This window comes from Crocuta crocuta, unplaced genomic scaffold (assembly GCF_008692635.1).
Source record: "Crocuta crocuta isolate KB4526 unplaced genomic scaffold, BGI_CrCroc_1.0 scaffold26, whole genome shotgun sequence".
In the NCBI taxonomy this organism is placed as follows: Eukaryota; Metazoa; Chordata; class Mammalia; order Carnivora; family Hyaenidae; genus Crocuta; species Crocuta crocuta.
In genome coordinates, this window is record NW_027532249.1 from 5,135,341 (window position 1) to 5,159,295 (window position 23,955).

A 23,955-nucleotide genomic window follows, 5' to 3' on the forward strand; every position below is an offset into this window, starting at 1 on the left:
GACAGCCATGTTCCCCCAGGGGTAAAGAGAGTTTTCTAACCCTGAGACTGACGGAACATGGAATGAGCTGGCTCGTGAGGGAGCCAAGGGTAGAGACAGAGTTTGCAGTTGGCCGGGCAGAGAGGTAGGCAGACTGGGCACTCCATTTGCAAGTGGCATCTTACAGATTGGTGCCAGCTTCTCGGTGGTTCCATCAAGCCTTTGTAACCTCTGCCCCCACTGCCTTAGTAGTGCTTCACCTACAGCAATGGGGACCTTGCTTTCTATGTCCATGGACATTCTGGGTGCGGGGGCTGCATCTTCTGCGCCCTCTGTGGAGACAACTCTTGCATCCATGGATAAACCATAAAAAGGCTTATGGTTTCAGTCCTACCTAGGAGTATATTCCCTGAACCTGGGTTAGAATCCCAGGCTTCTTTGTTTGGAAGGTGACTCTTGGGCTGGAAGTTCTTTTGTCCAGTTTTGGTTTTGGCCGCTCTCTTCTCCCTGTTTGATCCTGCTCCTCTCGCTGGAGCTGCTCAGGCAGCTGACACGGCCCTTTTCAAATCCCTGACGCCAACATGCAGCACCAGTGTGGGGCTAAATCCGCCTGCTTACTTTCCTGTTCGTATGACTTTTCAAAGGATAATTCAGAACTACAATGGCTCCTTTGAGAAAATCTCCCAGGATGGCTCCCACATGCATTGAGCACCCCCACTTCTGTATTCCTATGGATTGTTATAGATTATCTTGCACATTCAGATAGGACGTCTCGCTAATATTGCCCTCTCCTATCCATCTCACAGTCTCCTGTCATATGCTCGCCTCTTGCTGCAGGCCACTTAGTAAGTCAGGTCCCTAAGACAAGGCTTTGGAGTGTGTCCTCATCTTTCAGGATAACTTGCATTAAAGGGGTAGCGCACCTGAGCTGCTACTCTTCGGTAACGCCCTCTACCCCTTCGGTTAATCCTAGGAGCAGTTCCAAGCCTGTCCTGAAGGGTTGCAAAGTATTTTGATTATCACCCCTCGTATATCCTTGCATCACCCTACCTATGACCCCTTCTCCTCTCTCCTTTTCCTCCCTCTTCACTCCCCAATGCCCCCAAACTTCTCAAAATCCTTCTTGTTTTTCTTACGTGCTACAAGTGAGTTCTCTTAAATTTCTCAACCAGAAGGGCCAATCAAGGGGTGTGGGACCAAGAGAGCCCAGCACCCACTTCTCCTCTTACAGTTGTAGAAATGCAAGGAAGACTCTTTCATACAGTAACATTTCCCTTCCTGCTCTAATCATTACAGATTTTCAGCCCTTCAAAGGTTTCTATACTTTTTGAGTGGCACAAGGGGAAAGGTAAAATACATTTAGTTTGAACATGAAGAGTAGGCTTCCCATGAACTAAAATAATTTACAGAAAATGAATTTCAAATCTTGAAATTTTTAATGTTATTCCTTATTTAGCATGGCAGGAGAGTTATTTTGGAACAGCAAGGGTGAGATATCCGTACAGTTTTCGTTTTCCTTTTTTAAATACGTAGCATGTTTCCAAACTGTCTAATAATATAACTCATTCTCCCCCAAATCTGAATGGCCTCCAAAAACAACTAATCTGACCAATTCCATTTACATATTCTAACTCCTAATATGGCTAATATATTTTTTTAAATGTCCAAAATATCGGTGATCGATTTAATCCTTTCTTCCTAGGATTTTTGATTTAAATAACTTATTTTTCACTTTCAGGAAACATTTTCAATAATAAATATTAAAAATAGAGAAGTATTTAATTTTTTAATCATATATCAATTTATGTCTGAGAAGCAACTTTTTAAATATGCATATGCATTTCTGCACACTGTTTTTCTTGTTGTTTTCTTTGGTTTCTTAATGGAATGTGTCCTGTAACTTGTTGAGGTGACACATAGCATGTTGACCTAAAGCCTGGACAACCTGAGGAAGGCTGGAAACTGAGCTTTGATGGACTCAGGCTCAGAATGAATTCAGGAAGGTTCATAAAGATTATTTATTGCACCAGGGGAGACGATAGATTAAAAGCCAAATCATGAGAACAGCTGAAAATGGGGGAGGGGCAGAGAGGGGGTGAAATGAAAGTAAAAAAAAAAAAAAAATTTGATTGGAACCAAAAAGGAAGCTTCTAGCACCTGATAGAATTCTGGGGGGCATATTATGAGCAGCTGTTATTCATGGGTTGCTCTGAGGTCTCTGGTGAGAGTTCTGGCTTTGCACTGCACTATCAGAACAATCCTTTGCCATTAAGAAAACTAAACACTGTCAAATACGGTCTGTTGGTATCTTTCTCCCTTGTTGAAGTAATCACACACTTAAAAAGTTAATAAAATGTCATCAGCATTTTCCCTTGTTAAATATTCATCTAAAACTATTTGAAATTTTGCCTGATATACATCAGTGGTTTTCAACTGGGACAATACCACCCCCCTCCCCGCCACCCTACCCAGGGAACACCTGATAATGCCTGGAGACATTTTGGTTGTCACAACAGAAATGGAAAAGGTAGGGGTACTACCGGTATCTAGTGAAAAAAGGCCATCGATGGTGTTAAACATCCTGCAATGCACAAAAAAGAACTGCCTGGTGTAAAACGTCAATACGGTCAAGGTTGAGAAGTCCTGATACACACGGTCCAGGCAGACAAAAGGTTACTGGGTCATCCTCTACTGGTGAACATTTTGCTTTCTTATACATAATGCCAAGATAAAAGTTGTCATAATTAAATCATCATATAGACTTTCTGTTTCTCCCTTAGGATAAATTTTTAGAGATTGAATTTAATAAGACAAAAGAAATGCATTTTAAAAAGGCTTTTGACACAAATTGCCGAACCACTTTCCTTGAAGTATATAACAATTTGCATCTCTACCAGCAGGGTATACAAAAATGCTCTTTTCACCACCCCCTCAAAAATACTAAGTGTTAGTTTCTGTAATCTGTCTTGAGAAACTTGTGAAATATATGTACTCTGCTCCAACAGTTAACTTCATAGAAATAATCTATCATAATTGTCACTAGTTCTGCCATTGATCTGTTCATCCACTGGAAATCCACACTTGGAAGACTACTTTCCTAAGGGCCGTTTCCAGCACTGGTTAACTGAACCAAAAAGAAAGACATAGAAAAACTCATTTATCAATACAATCTGCTAATACTTCCTGCCTCCACTGGGTTGTTTGTTAGGATATTAGTTACATTTTTGGGATATAACTGACATTTTTAATTTGGGGGCCAAAGATATGATCACATCTTTCTTTGCCCCCGTTCTTAAAGATTTGTTGGACAGAATGAAAGTTATCACTTTTCCTTTAGAACTGTTTTGATCTTCAATACAGCTTTCTGAAAGACTGCCAGTACATATTGCTCACCCAGTAAGGTTAAAAGTCCAGGGAATTTATACCTCTGTTCACGCTGTATTTTGGGAGGGCCCTTCTCTGGAATGGGTTGACTATCTTTGGTTTGGGAAAAACTATTGCTTGGTTGAGAAAAAGACTGCCAGAAAAGATAATCTGGCTAAGATAATAAAAGCCACAACTCAAATGGAAACCAGATGAACACATGCAAACTCATTAAGCATGAACATATTTATAAGCAACTTATCTTTTTCAGATTAAAGATAATTAATTGACCTAAATGGAAGTTAGTAACTCATCCAACAGTGTGAACAAGACAAAGGGACTGTGGAATTTTATTTTCCAGATCAGATCTTCCAAGAACATGAAAGTCAAAATTTCTAAGAATGGCATTTGTAAGTTTTTTTCAATAAATGTTAAAGGCCTATAGAATATTTCCAAAGTTTTAACATGCCTGGATTCTCCCTGTCCAGTGATATGAATTCTAGAACTGTTTTTGATTGGGAAGGCTGACACTGAGATTTGGATTTCTACCATGTGTGTTCAAGCATTCAAGCATCAATATTTTAGCCCCTTATTACCTGTGAACAGAAGCCTAAGTTCCTCAGTCCAAGCCTTAATGGATTTGTGCGTGTGTGTGTGTGTGTGTGTGTGTGTGTGTGTGTGTGTATTTTTGGTTTCGGTTTTGTTTTGTTTTTTGTAAAACAGGGATTTTATTGTTAAAAAGTATCTTTTCCATAGGGTTGGGGAAAAGATTAAACAAGATGATGCCAGGAAGGTATTCTGAGTGCTTGGTACCCTCAAAAATGTTCATTACTGTGTAAAATAAGTAATCTATCACTGGAAACTAGAAAGATCCCAAGGAAAAATGTTTCTACAGCCAAGAAAGTTTTGATACCATGGTGAGCTGTTTGCTCTAAATCCTGCCAAACTATCTTAATTGTAACCCAGGTATAGCACTGTTAGAGTGGAAAATTTCAATCTATCTCATATTCAAAAAGAAAAATTCTCTCTCTCTCTCTCCAAATTTATAGGCCCATTCGTCTCCTGGATACCCTTTCAAAATGCTATGCCAGCTTTCTTCTAAAATCTGCAGGAGTTCTAAAAACTAAGTATCTTCCATGAATATCAAACAGGATTTTACTACAACTCGCCTATTTTCTCATCTCCGCCATATTCTGTTGATTCTTATTAGGAACACAGTTTTTCAAAGAACAGAGGTTTTTCATGTATTAATTGACCTCAAATCAGCCTTTGATCTCAAAGCCAGAAATTATTGACCAAGATGCAAATCTTTTTGGAGCTGCTTCATATTATTGATCCTTTAAAGTCTGTACCAAAAGGCTAACAACAAAATCAAAGAAGGGTAATTTGCGAGATCAAAGTGCAAACTGAAGTGGGGCAAAAGAGGACTGGATCCTAACTCTTTTTTATTTTCATTTGCATTTTAATGTCATGACAAAGGCTGAAATGAACTGGAGGCGTTCCCAAACTGTCAGACCCAGTAGTCAGCTCCTTTCTCTATCTATGTAGTTGTCATAAAGCAAGGAAGCTAATGCTGACTTCCGCCTAAAGAACAGACTGGTACTACCCACGCTGAAAAACATACATTCTGCAAACATTTTTCTTGTTTTAATTTTAAGATGTACATTGATAAATAGTAAGAAATCAATCATTTTAGCATTTAATCTTCAGCTAACATATTCTAGTGGGCCCATCAGGATGAAGTGACTAAAAATAATAATCATAACAGCTAACTTTCATTAGGATCTTAGAATGTGCCAAGCACAGTCCTAAGTTCTTTATATTCACTTTTTGCAATACATGGCATGTGGTTTTTTGTTTTCAACGTTTTTCATTACATTATTATGTTTCTGAATTGGCAGAAAAATAATGGAGCATGGTTCTGTGTAATTTTTAGCTTTTAGATTTCAAGGCATCATATATGCAAATCACTTTGTATTTAATGTGCTATATGACAACATATCTAAAAGACCTTACACTATAACCAAGTGGGATTTATCCTAGGAATGCTAGGTTGATCTAATATCCAAAAATCAATATAAGGTACCCTATCAATAGAATAAAAGACAAAACCACATGATAATCTGATAGATGATGGAGTTGATGAAATAGCATATTGATATTTTAATGTGAAAAGTATATGAAAATGGCAATAGTAAAAAGATCACTATGATCTTACCACACCCTTTGCCCCTGAAATAGGCCATAAAATCCTCCTGTGATAGGTACCCTCCCTACACCAGAGGACAGGAGCTTCCTTATGAAGTAGACTCTACCATACATTAGAAACAAGTGACCTAGAGAAATAGGACACTGAAATTATACAATGAGGGGGGGGAAGGCTTACAGGGATTATAGGGCACAATGAAAAGAAACAATATTCATATAATGGAAATTTCAGAATGGAAAGAAAAGAGAAAGTGGCAGAAAGTGTATTTAAAGCAGTAATGGCTGTAAACTTCCCAAACCTGGGATAAGAAATGAACATCCAGATCCATGAAGTCTAAGACATACCAAATAGGTTGAACTCAAATAGGGTTATACCAAGACACCTTAAAACTTACTGTAAAAATTCAAAAACAATTTAAAAAATTAAGAACAGCAAGAGAAAAGTGAGAAGTTACATACAAGGAAACCCCCATAAGAGTAGTGGAGAATTTTTCAATATGAACTTTTGAGGCCAAAAGAGCATGGGTGACACACTCAAATATTGAAAGAAAAGAACTGCCAATCAAGAACTACACCTGGTGAAGATGTCCTTCAGAAATGAAGGAGGGATAAAGACTTTCTGAACAATACAAAGCTGAGAGAGTTCATTACCACCAGAACTGCCTCACAAGTAATGTTAAATGGACCACATCAAACTAAAAACCTTTCGTACAGCAAAGGAAACGATCAACAGAACTAAAATTTAACCTACTAAATGAAAGAAGATATTTTAAAATATTATATCCAATAAGGGATTGTATTCAATATATATAAAGAACTCATACCAAGCAACACCAAAAGAAACCTAATAATCTGATTTAAAAATAGGCAGAGGACCTGAGTAGACATTTTCCATAGAAGACATACACATGAAAAGATGCTTAACATAACTGATCATCAGGAAAACACAAATGAAAACCACAGTGAGATACTATCTCACATCAGTCAGAATGGCTAGCACCAACAAGACAAGAAAGAACAAGGGCTGGCAAGGATGTGAAGGAAAGGAAACCACTGTGCACTACTGTTGGGAATGTTAATTGGTGGAACCATTATGGGAAGCAGTATATGGAATTTCCTCAAAAGTTATAAAAACAGAAATACCATAAAATCCAGTAATGTCACTGTTGGGTATTGACCTAAAGAAAAAACATAAATCCGAAAAGATATAGACACCCTTGTGTTTACTGTACCATTATTTACAATACCCACGATATGAAAGCAAAAGAAGGGTCTATCAGTAGATGAAAGGATAAAGAAAATGTTCTATTCCATAATGGACCAGAATGTTCCATAATGGACTCAACCATAAAAACAACGAAAAATTGCCATCTGTGACAACATGCATTGATACATAGAGTGTTATGCTAAGTGAAATAAGTCAGACAAAAACAAATTCCATATGATTTCACATATATATGGAATAAAAAATAAATAAACAAAATAGAAAGAGACTCATAAATACAGAAAAGAAGTTGCTAAAGGGGAGTGGGTGGATGGGTGAAATAGATCAAGAGGTACAAACTTCCAGTTATAAAATAAAGTCACAGGAATGAAAAAGCTAAAGTCTTAAGAATGAAAAGTACAGCGTACAGAATATCGTCAATAATATTTTAAGATAATTTTGTAAGGTTACAGATGGTAACACTGCTTTCTTGTGAACACTATATAATGTACAGAATTATCAAATCACTGTGTTGTACACCTGAAGCTAACACAACATTGTATGTCAAATACCCTTAATTTAAAAAAAAAAAAGAAAGGAAATGTCAAAGGGTGTTCTTTGAATGGAAGTAAAAGAAGGCTAATTAACATCACAAAAACATAAAAAGGTAGAGTAAATGTCACTGATAATGGTAAATTAATAGTCATAGTTAGATTTTGCAAATGGAGATAGTAGTACATAATTCGTTTACAACTCTAAAAGTTATTTAAAAAATGAACATAGGGGGCGCCTGGGTGGCTCAGTCAGTTGGGTGGCCGACTTTGGCTCAGGTCATGGTCTTATGGTTCGTGGGTTTGAGCCCGTATCGGGCTCTGGGCTGATAGCTAGCTCAGAGCCTGCAGCCTGCTTCAGATTCTGTGTCTCCCTCTCTCTCTGACCCTCCCCTTCTCGCGCTGTTTCTCTCTTTCTCTCAGAAATAAAATTTTTAAAACATTAAAAAATTGAACGTAGTAAAAATAAGTATAAATAGAATGATCTGTTATTAGTTATATGATATAAAAAATACATAAATTGTAACAATAACCTAAAATGTGAGGGGCAGGAGAAGTAAAAGTGTAAAGTTTCCAAATTCCATTAAAGTTAAGTTGTTATCAGTTAAAATAGAGTGCTTAAAGTTTAATATATTTTATGTAAGCCTCATGGAAATTATATAGAAAACATTTTTAGTAGTTTAATGAAAGAACAAGATAAAGAAATCAAAGTGTATTCAAACCAAAAACATCAAAACACACAAAAAAGACACCAGAATCAAAAGAACAATGGATCTACATCCAGAAAGAAATGAACAAAAAGAATATAGTGAGTCCGTTCCTATCCATAGTTGCTTTAAATGTAAATGGATTAAAAGACATAGAATGTCTGGATGGATTAAAAAAATCCAAGATCCAACAATGTGCTGCCTACAAGAGATGCACTTTAGCCTTAAAGACACCTATTGGCTGAGAGTGAGGGGATAGAAATAGACATTTTAAAGAAATGTCAACCGAAAAAACAAACAAACAAACAAAAAAAGGCAGAGATGGCTATACTTAGGTAAAATAGACTTTAAACTAAAAATGGTAAAAAGAAACAAAGAAAGTCATTATGTAATGACAAACGGGTCTAATACTTCAAGAAAATACAACAATTTACATAAATAGCGAAGTACTCAATAGTAGACTTGAACAACACTATAGACCAAATGGACCTAACAAACACATATAAAAACTCTAGCCAACAACAGGAGACTGTACATTCTTCCAAAACACAAGGAATATTTTCTAAGAGAGACCTACATTATTGGGCCACAAAACAAGTCTTAGCAAATTTAAGAAGACTGAAATGGTGTCAAGAATCTTGCTAACCACAACAGTATGAAGTTAGAAACCAATGACAAGAGGAAAACTGGAAAATTCATACACAAAGAAAATAAACTATTCTCTCCTGAACAACAAATGGACCCAAGAAGACATTAAAGAAAAAAAAGGTTTCTTTAGACAAAAATGGAAACAGAAAATACCAGAACTTGTGGGATGCAGCAAAAGTTACTCTAAGAGGAAAGTTCACAGCAATAAATACCTACATTAAGAAGCAATAAAGATCCTAAATATACAAATTAACTCTATATCTTAAAGAACTAGAAAAGAACAAAGTGAGCCCAAAGTTAGCAGAAGAAAGGAAATAATAAAGATATTTTTTATTAGAATTTTATTCTATTCTGATAGAATATTTTTTACTTCAGAATAGAAGTAAATAAAATAAAGAACAGAAAACATTAGCTAAACTAAGAGCTGTTTCTTTCAAAAGATAAAATTGACAAACCCTTAGGTAGACTAACCAAGGTGGAAGAAAAGGAAGACCCAAATCAACAAATTATGAATCAAAGAGGAGACATTACAACTGATACAACAGAAATTCAAAGAGTCTTAGGAGGTTAGTAAGAACGATTATATGCCAACAAACTAAGCAACCTTTAAGAAACTGAAAAATTCTTAGAAACAGCTTATCAAGACAGGAAGAAACAGAAAATCTGAATAGACCAATTATGAGTAAGGAAATCAATCAGTAACCAAAAAAAATAAAAAATAAAAAAATCTTTCAACAAAGTAAAAGGACCAGATGACTTCACCAGTGAATTCTGCTAAACATTAAAAAAAAGAATTAGCATCAATCTTTCTCAAACTCTTCCACAAAATTGAAGAGGAAGAAATACTCCCAAACTCATTTTATAAGTCCAGCATTATTCTGATACAAAAACTAGAAAATAACACTACTAACAAAAAACAAACTAAGCCAATATTCCTGATGAATATAGATGCAAAAATTCTCAACAAAATACTAGCAAACCAAGTCAGCAGCACATTACAAGGGTCACATATTATGATCAAGTGGAATTTATTCCTGGGATGCAAGGATGTTTCAACATATGGATATCAATCAATATGACTGTATCACATTAACAGAAGGAAGAGAAAGAATCATATAATCATCTCACGAGATGCAGATAAAGCACTGGACAAAATTCAATATCTATTCATGATAAAAACTATGAACAAACTATACAGAGAAGGGACATATCTCAGCACAGTAAAAGTCACAAATGACAAACCACACTGAATGGTAAAATGTTGGAAGCTTTTCCTCTAATATCAGAACAAGATAAGGTTGCCACTTTTACCACTCCTACTGAACACAGTTCTAGAAGTCCTAGCTAAGGCAATCAGATAAGAAAAAGAAATAGAAGTTATGAGAATTGGAAAGAAAGAAATAAAAATATCCCTATTTGCAGATGACGTAATTTTATACAGAAAAAAACCTAAAGTTTCAACCAGAAAACTGTTATATCTAATCAATGAATTCAGGAAAGTCCCAGATTACAAAATTAACATATAAAAATGAGTAGCATTTCTATATACTGACAACGAATTTTTTGAACAAGAAAGCAATCAATCTCATAGAAAGCAGTCAATCTCATTTACAATAGCATCAATAACTTGGGAATAAATTTAGCTAAGGAGGTGAAAGATCTCTATGCTGAAAACTACAAGACATTGATAAAAAAAAAATTTAAAGACAGAAATAAATGGAAAGGTAGTTCACGTGCATAGATTCAAAGAATTAATATTTTCAAAATGCCAATACTACCAACAGCCATCTACGGATTCAATGCAATCTCTATTGAAATTCCAATGGCATCTTTTACAGAAATAGAAAAAACACTCCTAAAACTTTTATGGAATCACAAAAGACCTTGAGTATCCAAAGAAATTTTGAGAAAGAACAAAGCAAGAGGCACCATGTTTCCTGATTTCAAGCTAAACTATAAACTACAGTCATCAAAACAGCAGGATACTGACGTAGAAATGGACAAATAGACCAATGGAACAGAATCAAGAGCCCAGAAAAATACCCCAGCATGCACAGTCAACTGATTTTTAAAAAGGAAGTCAAGCATACCCAATGGAAAAAAGACAGCCTTTTCAACAAATGGAGCTGGGAGAAGTGGATATTGACGTGTAAAAGAATGAAATTGGACCAATATATTACACCACTCACAGAAATTGACTTGAAATGGATTAACAACTTAAATGTGAGATGAAGCCATGAAACTCCTAGAAGGAAACAAAGGACTACAGCTCCTTGGCATGGGTCTTAGTCATAATTTTTTTGAAGATGACTCCCAAAGCACAAGAAGAAGAATAAAAAATAAACAAGTGGGACTACATCAAACTAAAAACTTCTGCACAGCGAAATAAACCATCAAAACAACAAACTGATGGAATGGGAAATATATGTGTAAACCATCTATCTGATAAGGGTTTAATGTCCAAAATATATAAAATGACTCATATAACTTAAGAGTCAAAAAAAAAAAACTAATTAAAAAATGGATAAAGGACTGAATGGACATTTCTCCAAAAAAGGCGTATGAAAGATCAACAGGTACATGAACAGATGCTCAACATCACTAGCCATTAGGGAAATGCAAACTAAAACCACAGTGAGGTATTATCTCACGCCTGTTAGAGTGACTGTCATCAAAAAGATAACAGATAACAAGTACTGGCGAGGATGTGGAGAAAAGGAAACCCTTGTGCACTGCTGACGGCACTGTGGATTGGAGCAGCCATTGTGGAAAACAGTATGGAGGATCCTCAAAAAATTGAAAACAGAACTATCACATGATCCAGCAATCTCAGTTCTATCCATTCCGGGGTACTGAAAACACTATTGGAAAAGGTAGCTGCACCCCCATGTTCACAGTAGCTTTATTTACAACAGCCAAGACATGGAAACAACTTAAGTATCTATCAACTGAAGGTGTGGGATATATGTACAATAGAATACTAGTCAGCCATTAAAAAAAAACAAACAAGGAAATTCTATCATTTGCGACAACACAGATGGACCCCAAGGGCATTATGCTAAGTGAAATAGGTCAGACAGAGAAAGACAAATACCATATGATTTCACTTACACATGGAATCTAAAACAAAACAAACAAGAAAATAAACTCATGGAGAAAGAGATGAGAGCCATAGTCACCAGGGGTGGAGGATGCAGAGAGGGGAAATGGAACAAGGTGGTCAGAAGGTACAGATTTCCTGTTATAGGTTAAGAACTTGGGATGTAACAGAAAACACGACGACATGCTGTGTGAGACAGCAAAGTTGTTAAGAGAGTAGATCCTGAAAGTTCTCATCCTAAGGAAGAAATATTGTTTTTATTCTCTTTCTTCCTTTTGTATTTATATGAAATGATGGATGTTAACTAAACTTATTATGGTAATCATTTGATGATATATATATAAACCAAACCACCATGCTGATACCTTAAACTTTTACAGTAATGCATATCCGTTATTTCTCAATAAAACAGGAAAAAAGAAAAATAAGTCAATTAGAAATGGCAAAGAATCTAAAGACTCTTTACTAAAGTTAAGTGGCCAAGAAACACACAAAAAGACAGTTAACAAAATTTTCCATTCAAGAATCAAACCATAAAGAAGTATCACCCCAAAGTCACTAGGGTACAAAAACCAACAACACACAGATAACAAATGTTGGCAAGAATTCACTGCTCCTCAGAATGTAAGATGGGGTAGCTAATTTGAGAAACAATTTCACTGGTATCCAAAATGCTGGCCATAGAGTTATTATATGGCCCAGAAATCCTCCTCTTAAATATATACCCCAAAGAAATGAAAACACAAAAGCCTGTAACAGAAATGTTAGTCACTGTATTATTCCCAATAGCCCAAACATAGAAACTCAAACATCTCTCGGTTGATGGATGGGTAAAGAACTTGTGGTATGCCAAAATTGAAAGTTTCTCAGCTTTAAGAAAGAATGAAGTATTGAAATGTTCTATAACATGGACGAACCATGAAATGTTGTGCTAAGTGAAAGAAGCCAGACAAAAAAGACCACGCATTGTATGATTCCACTTAAATGAAATAATGGGAAAGCAAGCAAATCTTTAGAGACAGAAAGTAGATTAGTAATTGCCTAGGGCTGAGGGTGGAGGCCAAGGGAAATGGAGACTGACTTAATAGCAGGGTTTCTTTCTGGGGTGATGCAAACATCCTAAAATGGATCGTAGTGTCGGTTACACAACTCTGGATTTACTAAAAACACTGAATGTACACTTTAGGCGGGCGAATTGTACGACAGGTGAATTATATCTCAATAAACCTGTTAAAGTGCAGCGTGGCTCATAAAGGCATAAAAATATATACTGGCACTACAAGATAATAACAGAAATACCCAGACTTGCATTGCTTATAACTTACTTAAAAAAAGCAGACAACATTATGAAGCTGATAGGTGCTCCTACTAGGATTTGATTGCACCAAATTCAAAATATATTTTTAGTGTGCATACCAAATACAAAAATTATCTGTGTTCATTAGAAGTGGTCTTAAGCCATTGAGCTGCTGATTCTGCACAGCCATATCCACATTTCATGCTGAGCCTGCATTTTATTGTCACTACATTAAAATCAATTTTATGAGCGACTGTATACTCTTAACAGAACAAGTACTTTTAAAAACTGTTGAAATGCCTACTCATAAACCTATATGAATCCAAACAGGAGCCTTCAGAGTGAAGTCAATAAATAAAGTTCAGCAGTTTTGCATCTTTTTGGAAAGCTTAATTTTGGATATGAAATATTTATGCTCCTTTGTGATTTAAATCTAATGACCACCGCAATATCAAAAAAATTGACTGTTATTTAGAAATCTTGATAGGAAAGCCCTTAAAATATTACCTGCAAAGCTTTACATTTTAAGACCCAACTATTGCCTTCTTTAAAATCTTTATTTGCATGTTTTCCCCATAAACCTAGAGATTCAGGAAAAAATAACTACAGAAGGGCCATCATCAAAACCATTTAAAGCTTACAGTTCAAAATGCTGCCGTACCATACATCACTTTGGTACAGAGCCCGTTTTGCAATTCTGTGTCTCTTAAGAGCAGTTTGCAAAGCCAATTAGGTATTAGCGCCAGTATTCTCCAAAGGTGAGACCATAAACACCATTTCTACAACTATAGGCACCTGGGCTTGGAAGGAATGAACAAAACTGAAGGAAACACGTTTCGGGAAGGTTCCGATAGAAGGACAAGCATTGAGCCTTTCTATTTTACTGAAGACAATGACTCAGTTCCTGCAGAATGGAAGGAGCCACACTTCAGGAGCTTTTTGTTGGCCAATGGCCAGAGGTAGAACAAACTCCAGATACAGAACAAGACGGACCCTTGCAAACTTGGCCTCATCCAGTGCACCTGCAGCATGGTAGCAATAACATCTGCCTTGGGGTGAAGTTTACCCTGAGAGACAGGTAATGCTCAGCACATAGTTGGCGTGGGGCATTACTGTATCTATTTTCTTTAACCTCCTGGTAAGAGGTGAATCTGAGACGGGATCAGTTATGCATATTAGAAGATCCCATGTCATTTTTCCAAGCCCAAGGCTATTATTTCATGGATCTGGCCATGTTCCAACTCAGGTGATTATATTCTACTTCCTAAATTTTCCCTGCTGTTCCAGTTAGGTACAGCATCATTCATTTTCCTGCCTTTTCAGAAAAAAGGGAGAAATTCTTCTTGAACTCACCAGCCTTGCTGACGGAAGAAAGGTAAATGCAATGTGTCACAAAAGTAATGTCTGCCTCAGTAAGGAACGACGTGACTGAGGTGTCTGAACTCTGGTGTTGTGGCATGCTCTGAGCACCAAGATAAGGATCTCAGAGAGAGCAAAGTCCCTCTGGATAAAATCAGATCACTGTGTTACAATACCCTCATTGGATAACAACCATGAAGGGCTCTCGGTAACTACTATAGGGAATGATCTCATGATCTCTTCAATCCAGGCAATAAAAGCAGAGACACTCCTGCCAAGTGTTTATATCCTTAATGTCACTGTAGATATAACCATCTTCTCATGAATTTGGGTAGGGACCGTCAGCAGAAATCCAGGAATGTATGAATCGGCCAGTCTCTCTTTACTGCTGGGGAGACCCTAAAAATAAAGTAGGCTGTCATCCCTCACCTAGCCAAAGATTTAAAGTCTGACAATATCAATTGTGGGCAAGGACAGAGGGAAAATAAAACTCCCATGCATTGCTGGTGGGAATATAAACTGGCTCAGACACCGTTCATAGCAATTTGGCAGCATCGAGTAAAACTAAAAGTATTTCTATTCTACATCCCAGGAATTATGCTGCTAAGAATGTACCCTACCGAGATTCTTATACATTGCACCCAGAGACACACACGTGGCTCTTCACGGCAGCCATGTTCGTCAGAAAGAAAAACTGGGAGATAAAAAGCTAAATGTTCATGAAAGAACAGAGAAATTGAGTGTCATATATTCATATGATAGAATATCATGGAATGACCTAAAGAACAAAATGCTAAGTGGGGAAAAATACAGAAAAATTTATATGGTTGGATACCATTCATTAGGATGTACAAAAGGGCAAACATATGAACTACACAGTGATTATGGGAAAAAGCACACCCACACCGATGCACACACATACGTTTGCAGCATTTTGGAGGCTCAGCTCTGAAAGTACTATTCTGGGGGGGTGGAAATAGCCCCATTGTAAGTTTCTCAGTAAGCGTCCTGGCCTGACCCCCAGTATAGAAGGTGAAAAAGCCACAATGTGCTTTCCTAGATGACCCCGATTGCCAGCAAGGGAATGAGCACACCATCCAGCTTGCCAACCTTGACAATCCCATTTGGGGTTTTGAGTCTAAGGCTAGGGGAGAAAGGCATAGAGACAGTGACAAATGTTGAGGCAGGTGGCAAGGGTCAGGTGGCCAGAGAGCAGGTTGCAGCACCCTTACCCCCAATGATGGCCCCTAAGGCAAAGGTGTCACCATGGTTCTGGCTACAGAGCCTTCCTTTTAGTTCCTACCCATTACTGGAGCCGAGATCACTGATGTTCCTTGGGATTCTATTTGCCACCAATTCCCTTTAAGCCTTTCTGCTTAAATCAGCTACATCTGTTTCTGCTGCTCGTGGAATATGAACCTTAGAGATGGAGGGGGCAGCAGCACGCCTGTCCCTGTGGTGGCCCCAGGAGAGACGGGAGAAACGGGACTGGCTATGTGCAGTATTTTATTGATTTAAGGACAATACTTCAGATATAAATATGACAGCATGTTAATAGCTGTTCGTACTGAGCAGTAAAAGGGAAAGAGTGTGTTTATCACCCATGGGACTTTTTTAAAGTATTAATTTTTAAAAGATGAGGATCAGAACATTTCTAGAGTCCCCAAATGGTTTAGGTAGATTTCTTGCAGTTGACAGGTCCCAGGCCTCTTTGGAGCTGTGTTGTTTGAAAGTATACCAGCAATACCCTAGACTTAGAAACAAAATGCATAGATTCTCAATGTTTAACCTTGTGCTACTGTTATCTTTGCAAGGATGTCTGAGTCTACCAAAGTGGCCCATTAGTGCCCATTCCTGATCATTTGAGGAGCTCTTAGATACGCATAATGAATGCCACACAAAATGGATGTTTCTGGACTTCTGGGCTGGCAAAGCAATGCCTACAAGCCGTGTCGGGGAACTTGTTAGGTAGAACTTCTCTTCACGTTTTAGTGTCTTCTCTTAATCTGGAACATAAATATGCCCCCAACATTGGACCCAAATGTGTAAGAGTTGAGGCAACTTACTACATGGATGTCCTAACACCTTCACTTCATCAATAGCGAGGTAGCCTTGATGTCCAGAAGTTATCACTTCAAAAATCACCTGGAAAATTAAGAAAGATTTATATTATACATCTACAGAGTTTTACCACTTACAGTTTAACCAAATGTCCCTGATATATAAAACATTTTTCTTTCTCTTTTCTTTCTTTCTTTTTTTCTTTCTTTCTTTCTTTCTTTCTTTCTTTCTTTCTTTCTTTCTTTCTTTCTTTCTTTCTTTCTTTCTTTCTCTTTCTTTTTCTTTCTTTTCCCTTCCTTCCTTCCTTCCCTCTCTTTCTCTCTTTCTTTTGTTCATTCATCCATCCATCCATGCTTCCAACAAACATTAGTGGAGTGCCTAATATCTGCCAGTCAACATCCCAGGTTCTGAGATGACAAAGAAAATAAGACTCAAACCCAGTTTTCAGGAAGGTTAATGAAAAGGGATGGGATAGACGGCATCCTTCCTCAAGGATTCACCTGGTAAGGGTGGTAATACCACGGTTAAGACCCGGATGTTTTGAAGACAGAAGCTTAAAATCCTTTACCAGAGACAATGTTAAGATTTAAATTGCTTTAAGATAACATATTTTCTGGTCAACTCTTTTGTGGGGATTCTACGGCTATACTGAACCATGTGGGGCCCTAGGTTTTATATATCTAAAATGAAAAAAATACCATAAGTGCTGTGAAAAAAAAAAGTATAGGGTATTAGAGTAACATGTACCAAGAGGACCTCTCATAAGGAAGTAGCATTTCAGCTAATAGCTGAATATGAATTAAGAAAGAGAGTAAGGCCTCTTGCAAGGCATGTGCAAAGGCCCTGAGCTGGACATGACCAGAGCCCTGAAGAGGAGCATTGGGACCTATAGCTATAAATATCAGTTGTGACTGGGTTACAGAGGCTCCACTCACAGAGAAGAAATTCCAAGGAAGACACTATATTAATAATATGAAAAGGCTTGGGGACCTGGGTGGACCCGTTACTTAAGCATCTATTTCGGCTCAGGTCATGATCTCACAATCGGTGGGATCGAGCACCTTGTCAGGCTCTGCACTGACAGCACAGAACCTGCCTGGGATTCTTTCTCCCTCTTTCTCTGTCCTTCTCCCTCCCAACCTCTCAAAAATAAATAGATAAGCATTAAAAATAATAACATAAAGAGGCTATGCCCACTGAAGTTCAGATGACAGAGGTATGAATTAAGAGGAGAATGATATAAAAATCTCTATGGTACTAAAACCAAGAGGCTTTTAGCAACTGTGCGACTGTGGGAAACATAAGGCAAGAAAAAAGAAGGGCAACATGCTCTTAAGTTTTCAGAAGGAATGACATTTTTGAGATGGTAGAACCATTTCAGAGAAATTGAGGCTAAAGGAGAAAAAAAGAACTAGGGAAAAGTTATTGATGTTCTTAATACGATTGTCTAAAGTTGTCTGTTGTCAGGCTATTATTAAACTAAAAACTGGAAACAGCCCAGATGCATTCAAATGGTATGTGATAAAACAGACTGTGGTACATCTACAGCATGGAATACTACTCAACAGTAACGAGGAAGTAACTACTGATATATCCAACAACTTGGATGAATCTAATAATGCTGAATGAAAAAGCCAATCGCGAAGATTATGTACTATATGATTCCATTTATGTAACATTGCATAAGGTCAAAATTTTTGAAGGGAGGGCAGATTAGTGGTTGCCAGGGCTTAGGGATGGTGGGAGAAGGGACAGGAGCGTGGGTACAAAAGAACAAAGCGAGGAAGTAATCCTTGTGATGTTGTAACCTTTAAAGTTTTCACTGTGGTGGTGGATGCACAATTTACTCAGGTAATAAAACTGTACACAGTCCAGGGGCGCCTGGGTGGCTTAGTCAGTTAAGCGTCCGACTTTCGCTTAGGTCATGATCTCACGGTTCGTGGGTTCGAGCTCCGCATTGGGCTCTGTGCTGACTGCCAGCTCAGAGCCTGGAGCCTGTTTCAGTCTGTGACTCCCTCTCTCTCTGACCCTCCCCTGCTCACACTGTCTCTCTCTCCTAGAAATAAATAAAACATTTAAAAAAAAAAAAAAAAAAACCTGTACACAGTCCGGGGGCGCCTGGGTGGCTCAGTCGGCTAAGCATCCAACTTCAGTTCAGGTCATGATAGTCCAGTTCATGAGTTTGAGCCCCAGTTGGGCTCTGTGCCGTCAGTGTAGAGGCTGCTTCGAATCCTCTGTCTCCCTGTCTCACTGCCTCTCCCCCACTCACATGCATGCTCTTTCTCTCTCAAAAACAAACAAACATTATAAAAAACTGTATAGCTCATAGTAGCTTTATTTGCAATAGCTAAACACGGAAACAACCAAGTATCCAGTGATGGGTAGATGAGTGGATAAGCAAAATAGGGTAAATACATACAATGGAATATTATTCAGTCTCAAAAACGAAGGAAATTCCAATACATGCTATGATCTGGAGAAACCTGGAGAACATCATGTTAGGTGAAATAAGTCGGCCACAGAAGAACAGATATTGCATGATCCACGTATGAGTTACTCGGAGCAGACAGGAAGTAGAAATGGAAATGGTAGTTGTCAGGGGCTGGGGAGAGAGGGATGGGAAGTTCCTATTTCATGGGCACACAAGAGGAACAGAGTTCTGGAGATGAACAGTGGCGTGGGTTGCACAACATCAAGAAGGTATTTAATACCACTGACCTATACACTTAAAGATGATTAAAATGGTAAATTTTTTTACTTCTATTTTACTAGTCAAAAAGTGAAAAAAATGTATAGAAATATACAGATCTGCATGTACAAGTCCATGTAAAACCAGAAATCTGGAAAAGCTCTGTAGATTTCAAGCCTGTCACTATCCTGGTTGTGATCTCATACATTTAGTTTGCAAAATGCTACCACTGGAGGAAACTGGGTACTATGTACGCAGGAATCTGTATTATTTCTTGTTATTGCCTCTGATTCCACAATGATCTCCACTAAAATTTCAGCTTAAAACAGTAATGGTAAATTACACATGATATGTTACATACACTGAGTAGATACCGCTCCATTCTCTTATATTTTAGTTAGTGTGAAAATTCTTTAAGAAAGAACAAAGAGATTCAGATAAAAAATAATTGTTAAAAACTCAGTCTTTCTGATTCCGGATATAATGTACCATGCAGTTTTTGCTACTTCACATTGCCTGAACAAACACTTCAACCCTAGGACTGCATTATTTATGTGTGTGCAGTGGATGTGAAAATGGAGAAAGCAATCAACAGAGCCCAAAACAGAAGGGCTCAAGGGGCTCCCTAGATAAGAAGTCGTCCCAGAAACACCCGCTAGACGAGATGACACTGTGCTCCAACGCCAACACACCGAAACACAAAACACACAGGGGAGAGGAGAGGCCCAAAGTAGAACAGAAATGAAATAAAACTTTGTCCCATTCGTAAGGGTATCTTTTTTTTCACTGATGACCCAGAGAAAGGAAGAGATGCATGCACGTTATTACAATGGGATCTTGCCTATTTCTCTCTGTGCTGAAGTCTAGAGAACAGTTGAGGGAACAAAAAGCAGATGAACACTGACAGCAAGTAGGGGAGAAAGCCCTTCGGATGCCCTCAAAGCTGGGCCCCTGGGAAACGATCTGATCGTGTCTGGCAGGAGGCAACAACAGCAGGCAATGCAGGCACCAGCCAGCCGCTCGGCTCAGAGTGGCCCCTGCGGAGACCGACGTCCCTGACCACCAGCTACACAAGAACTCCAAGGCTCTGGTCATGAAAAGGGGTATTCTGACATGTTCACCCATGGGCCCCTGGGTGGCTCGGTCGGTTGAGCATCTGACTTCGGCTCAGATCATGATCCCACAGTTTGTGAGTTCAAGCCCCATGTCGGGCTCTGTGCTGACAGCTCAGAGCCTGGAGCCTGTTTCTGATTCTATATCTCCCTCCCTCTCTCTCTGCCCCTCCCTTGCTCACACTCTGTGTGTGTCTATCTCTCAAAAATTAACAAACATTTTTTAAAAATTAAAAAAAATGTTCATCCACCCTTCCTTCCTCCCAACGGATCCCCCTTCCTTCTTCCTTCCCTCCTTCTCACTCACTCATTCATTCACTCACTCACTCACTCATTCACTCACTCACTCACTCATTCAAGTCTCCACCAAGTATCCTTTTTACCCCAAGCACTGGCGTAAGTACCGTGATAAGCATCATGAACAGAACAGATGCAAAACTGTCCTTAGCAAAACCCGTGTTTTTACATGGTCAACTATAAGGGTTGAAGCTTCTTATAAAAAAGGGAATAATTCTTATTTTTGAAGGGATATGCTAACTCTTAGAATAGACGGTACATATAAAACGTGCTCATGAGGATCTATTTTTCAACTTGACATGTCAAAATTTAATGCACAGTACTTCACTTAAACCAAAACAGCACCACGGTCCTAAGAAAGAAAGGAGGAGAAATGAGAGCTCCAGATAAGTCACCCTAAAACCTCAGAATCTGCTTTCTCACCCCTCACACATCAATAGAATGAGCCTCAAAAGTTTTACACTCAATGATTCTGAGTCTTACTGTCCAAATATTAATAGGGTACTTATTGTAAGGTCTGAAAGGGATTAAAAAAATAGACAATTTTATGAAATTTAAGCTGTAGTTCCACAAAAAATAAGGAACACAGACAAGAACAAGACAGGAGCCAAATAACAGGTGGGAATAATAAGGAGCTCAGAGGATGGTAATGTTTCTCCACCCCAGGACTGGCACCCCCTCATTACCAAACCAACCAGGACGCATCAGATCCGGCCAGCACAACCTTCCACCCAATTTCTCAGGCTGCTCCTTAAACTCACAGTGGCCCCAGGAAGGACTTACAAGTGTCCCCGCTAGACCAGGGGCAGAGTGAGCACTCAGCAGCCAGCCAGTGCACTCCAGATTCCCAGCAAGATGGCTTGCCAGGCGAAGCCACAACAAAAGAATCTTTGGCTTATTTCTGAAGCTTTATTTGCCCCCCTCGGTCTTGCAGCTGGAGGACCACGAAGCTTCTGAGTGGAAATATACCAAGAGAACAATGGCCTTTTCCTTTCAGTTAATTAGAAATTCTGGAAGGGAAACTCCTAAAAACTTGGCAGGTTTGCTGACTATTAAGTTTGCTGACTTAATAGGGTCTCTAAGTGTAGAGGCAGAAAAGAGAAGATAACCTTCATGCGGCACCTGGGTGGCTCAGTTGGTGAAGCACCCGACTTTGGCTCAGGTCATGATCTCACCATTCCAGAGTTTAAGCCATATGTCTGGCTCTGTGCTGACAACTCAGAGCCTGGAACCTGCTTCAGATTCTGTGTTCCTCTTTCTCTCTCTCTCTCTCTCTCTCTGCCCCTCCCCCACTCATGCTCTCTCTCTCTCAAAAATAAACATTAAAAAAACATTTTAAAGAAAATAACCTTCACAGATGACTTTATATGTGTGTGTCATGCATATGCACACACTGCACACACATGTATATATTTATATACAATATGCAAAAAAAAATTTTATGTGACACTTAGGTATTATACCTAAGAAGGTGGATGTATGTTGCAAGTTTGGAAGCAATAACTTCAATGTTTCTTTCCAAAAACTGAAGCAAGTTTTTCAAAAGGCCATTTCCCACCTTTTGTTTAGTAATTTCAGTTAAAGGGCTTATGAGTACAAGTTTTATTAGCTACTTCATGATGTTTATAATTTAGAATATAAATGTTTCCATGCATACCTCAATCATCAAGTAGATCTAATTTGTACTGAAAAGTTTGCTATTTTGAAATAAATATGATTAAAGATCTCCAAATTCAGCTGCTACAGAGCAATCTTTGACTGACTGCTAATTTGATTTCAACATCCGACTATTAAGAAATTCACTCTGGGGCACCTGGGCGGTTCACTCTGTTAAGCGTCCAACTTCAGCTCAGGCCATGATTCTCACGGTTCACTAGTTCAAGCCCTGTGTCAGGCTCTTTGCTGACAGCTCAGAGCCTAGATCCTGCTTTGGATTCTGTGTCTTCCTCTCTCTCTGCCCTCCCTGCTCGCATGCCATCTCTCTCTCTCTCTCAAAAATAAATAAACATTAAAAAATTTTTAAAAAAGAGATTCACTCTGTTGTTTCTAACAAACCAGAGGGTTCAAAGATGCAGCTAAAAACCCAAGGCCTATTTAAAGAGGTTTCTTAAATTTTAGAATCTCATGAAACGGTTTCCGTGTCTTGAACTCTTGCTATCTGGCAAGTTTTCCATTTTGTACTTCTTTTCTAGCCAGTGCCCTTATCAAGAACCCTTCAAAAGCAAAAATATTTTTGTCTGTTTTTGTCAAATAAGGAAGTACGCTATTGAAAGTACAGGTATAGCTCTAGTGAAGTATAACAAGTGTATGCAGAGCCCAGCAGGAGTCCATGGGAAGACTGAAGATGCCAGCGCGTTGGGCCAAAAAGATTGAGATCAGACGAAGGATACAACAGGAGCACGCCAATGGTGCCACTGGAAAAGGAAAGGAGAGAGGTGGGTACAGGTGCACCCGTGCTTACTTTAATCAAACAGAACAAACAACATTGAAAATCGGTATTATAAGTGAGGCTTGGGTCTCTTGAAGAAGCACACACAGTCTTTTCTTTCAAAAAAAAAAAAAATGACCATTTATATATTGTACTCATCTATGTCCCAGGTATCTTTTGTGCATATTATATAATTTTCCCCAGTCACCCATACAAGGTAAGGAAGTACATTCCCTTTCAGTGATGGGGAGGCTGACTCAGAAAGTCATTAAGTAATTTTCCTGAGGTCACACAATTAGTACATTGCAGAGTCAGGGTGTAATTCCATTTTACTTCGCAGTCTGGACACTTCCTGTTACTAAATGTCCTTAACTAGCAGGCATGAGAGACTACATATATGTACAATATACACACATATACATATACCTAACCTATACATATATACATACATGCCTTTCTCTCTTTCTCTCTCTCTCTACACACACACACACACACACTACATAATCATCCATTCACACACACACATGAATATATACATCCTTTAATGCATATATATATTCTAAAATTTTTACTTTCAGATTTCAGTAAGGAATATATTAATCATCAATTTGACCTAGAAATGTAGATACAAGGAATGGTTATACAACATAGCTTTAACAACATAAATTTTTTTTCAAATATTTATTATTTTTTTAATGTTTATTTCTGAGAGAGAGATACAATGTAAGTAGGGGAGGGGCAGAGACAGAGGGAGACACACAATTCGAATCAGGCTTTCAGCACAGAGCCTGATGAGGGGCTCGAACTCATGAACTGTGAGATCTTGACCTGTGCTGAAGTCAGACACTTAATGAACTGAGCCTCCCAGGTGCTGCTAACAACATAAATTTTAAGACAAAGGTCAGCAAACTATAGTCAACAAGCCAAATTGGCCCCAACCTCTGTTTTTGTG

General features: G+C 38.2%; 1 protein-coding gene across 4 annotated transcripts in view; it reads right to left on the reverse strand.

The window, feature by feature from the left end:
- Positions 1-23,955, reverse strand: part of PTPRM (protein tyrosine phosphatase receptor type M) — a 588,144-nt gene that overhangs the window by 444,146 nt on the left and 120,043 nt on the right. For all 4 annotated transcript variants that reach the window (XM_077778076.1, XM_077778074.1, XM_077778075.1 and 1 more), the window contains exon 3: positions 16,483-16,561. In XM_077778076.1, coding sequence (XP_077634202.1) covers positions 16,483-16,561 — 79 coding nt within the window. The remainder of the gene's footprint in view (positions 1-16,482; positions 16,562-23,955) is intronic.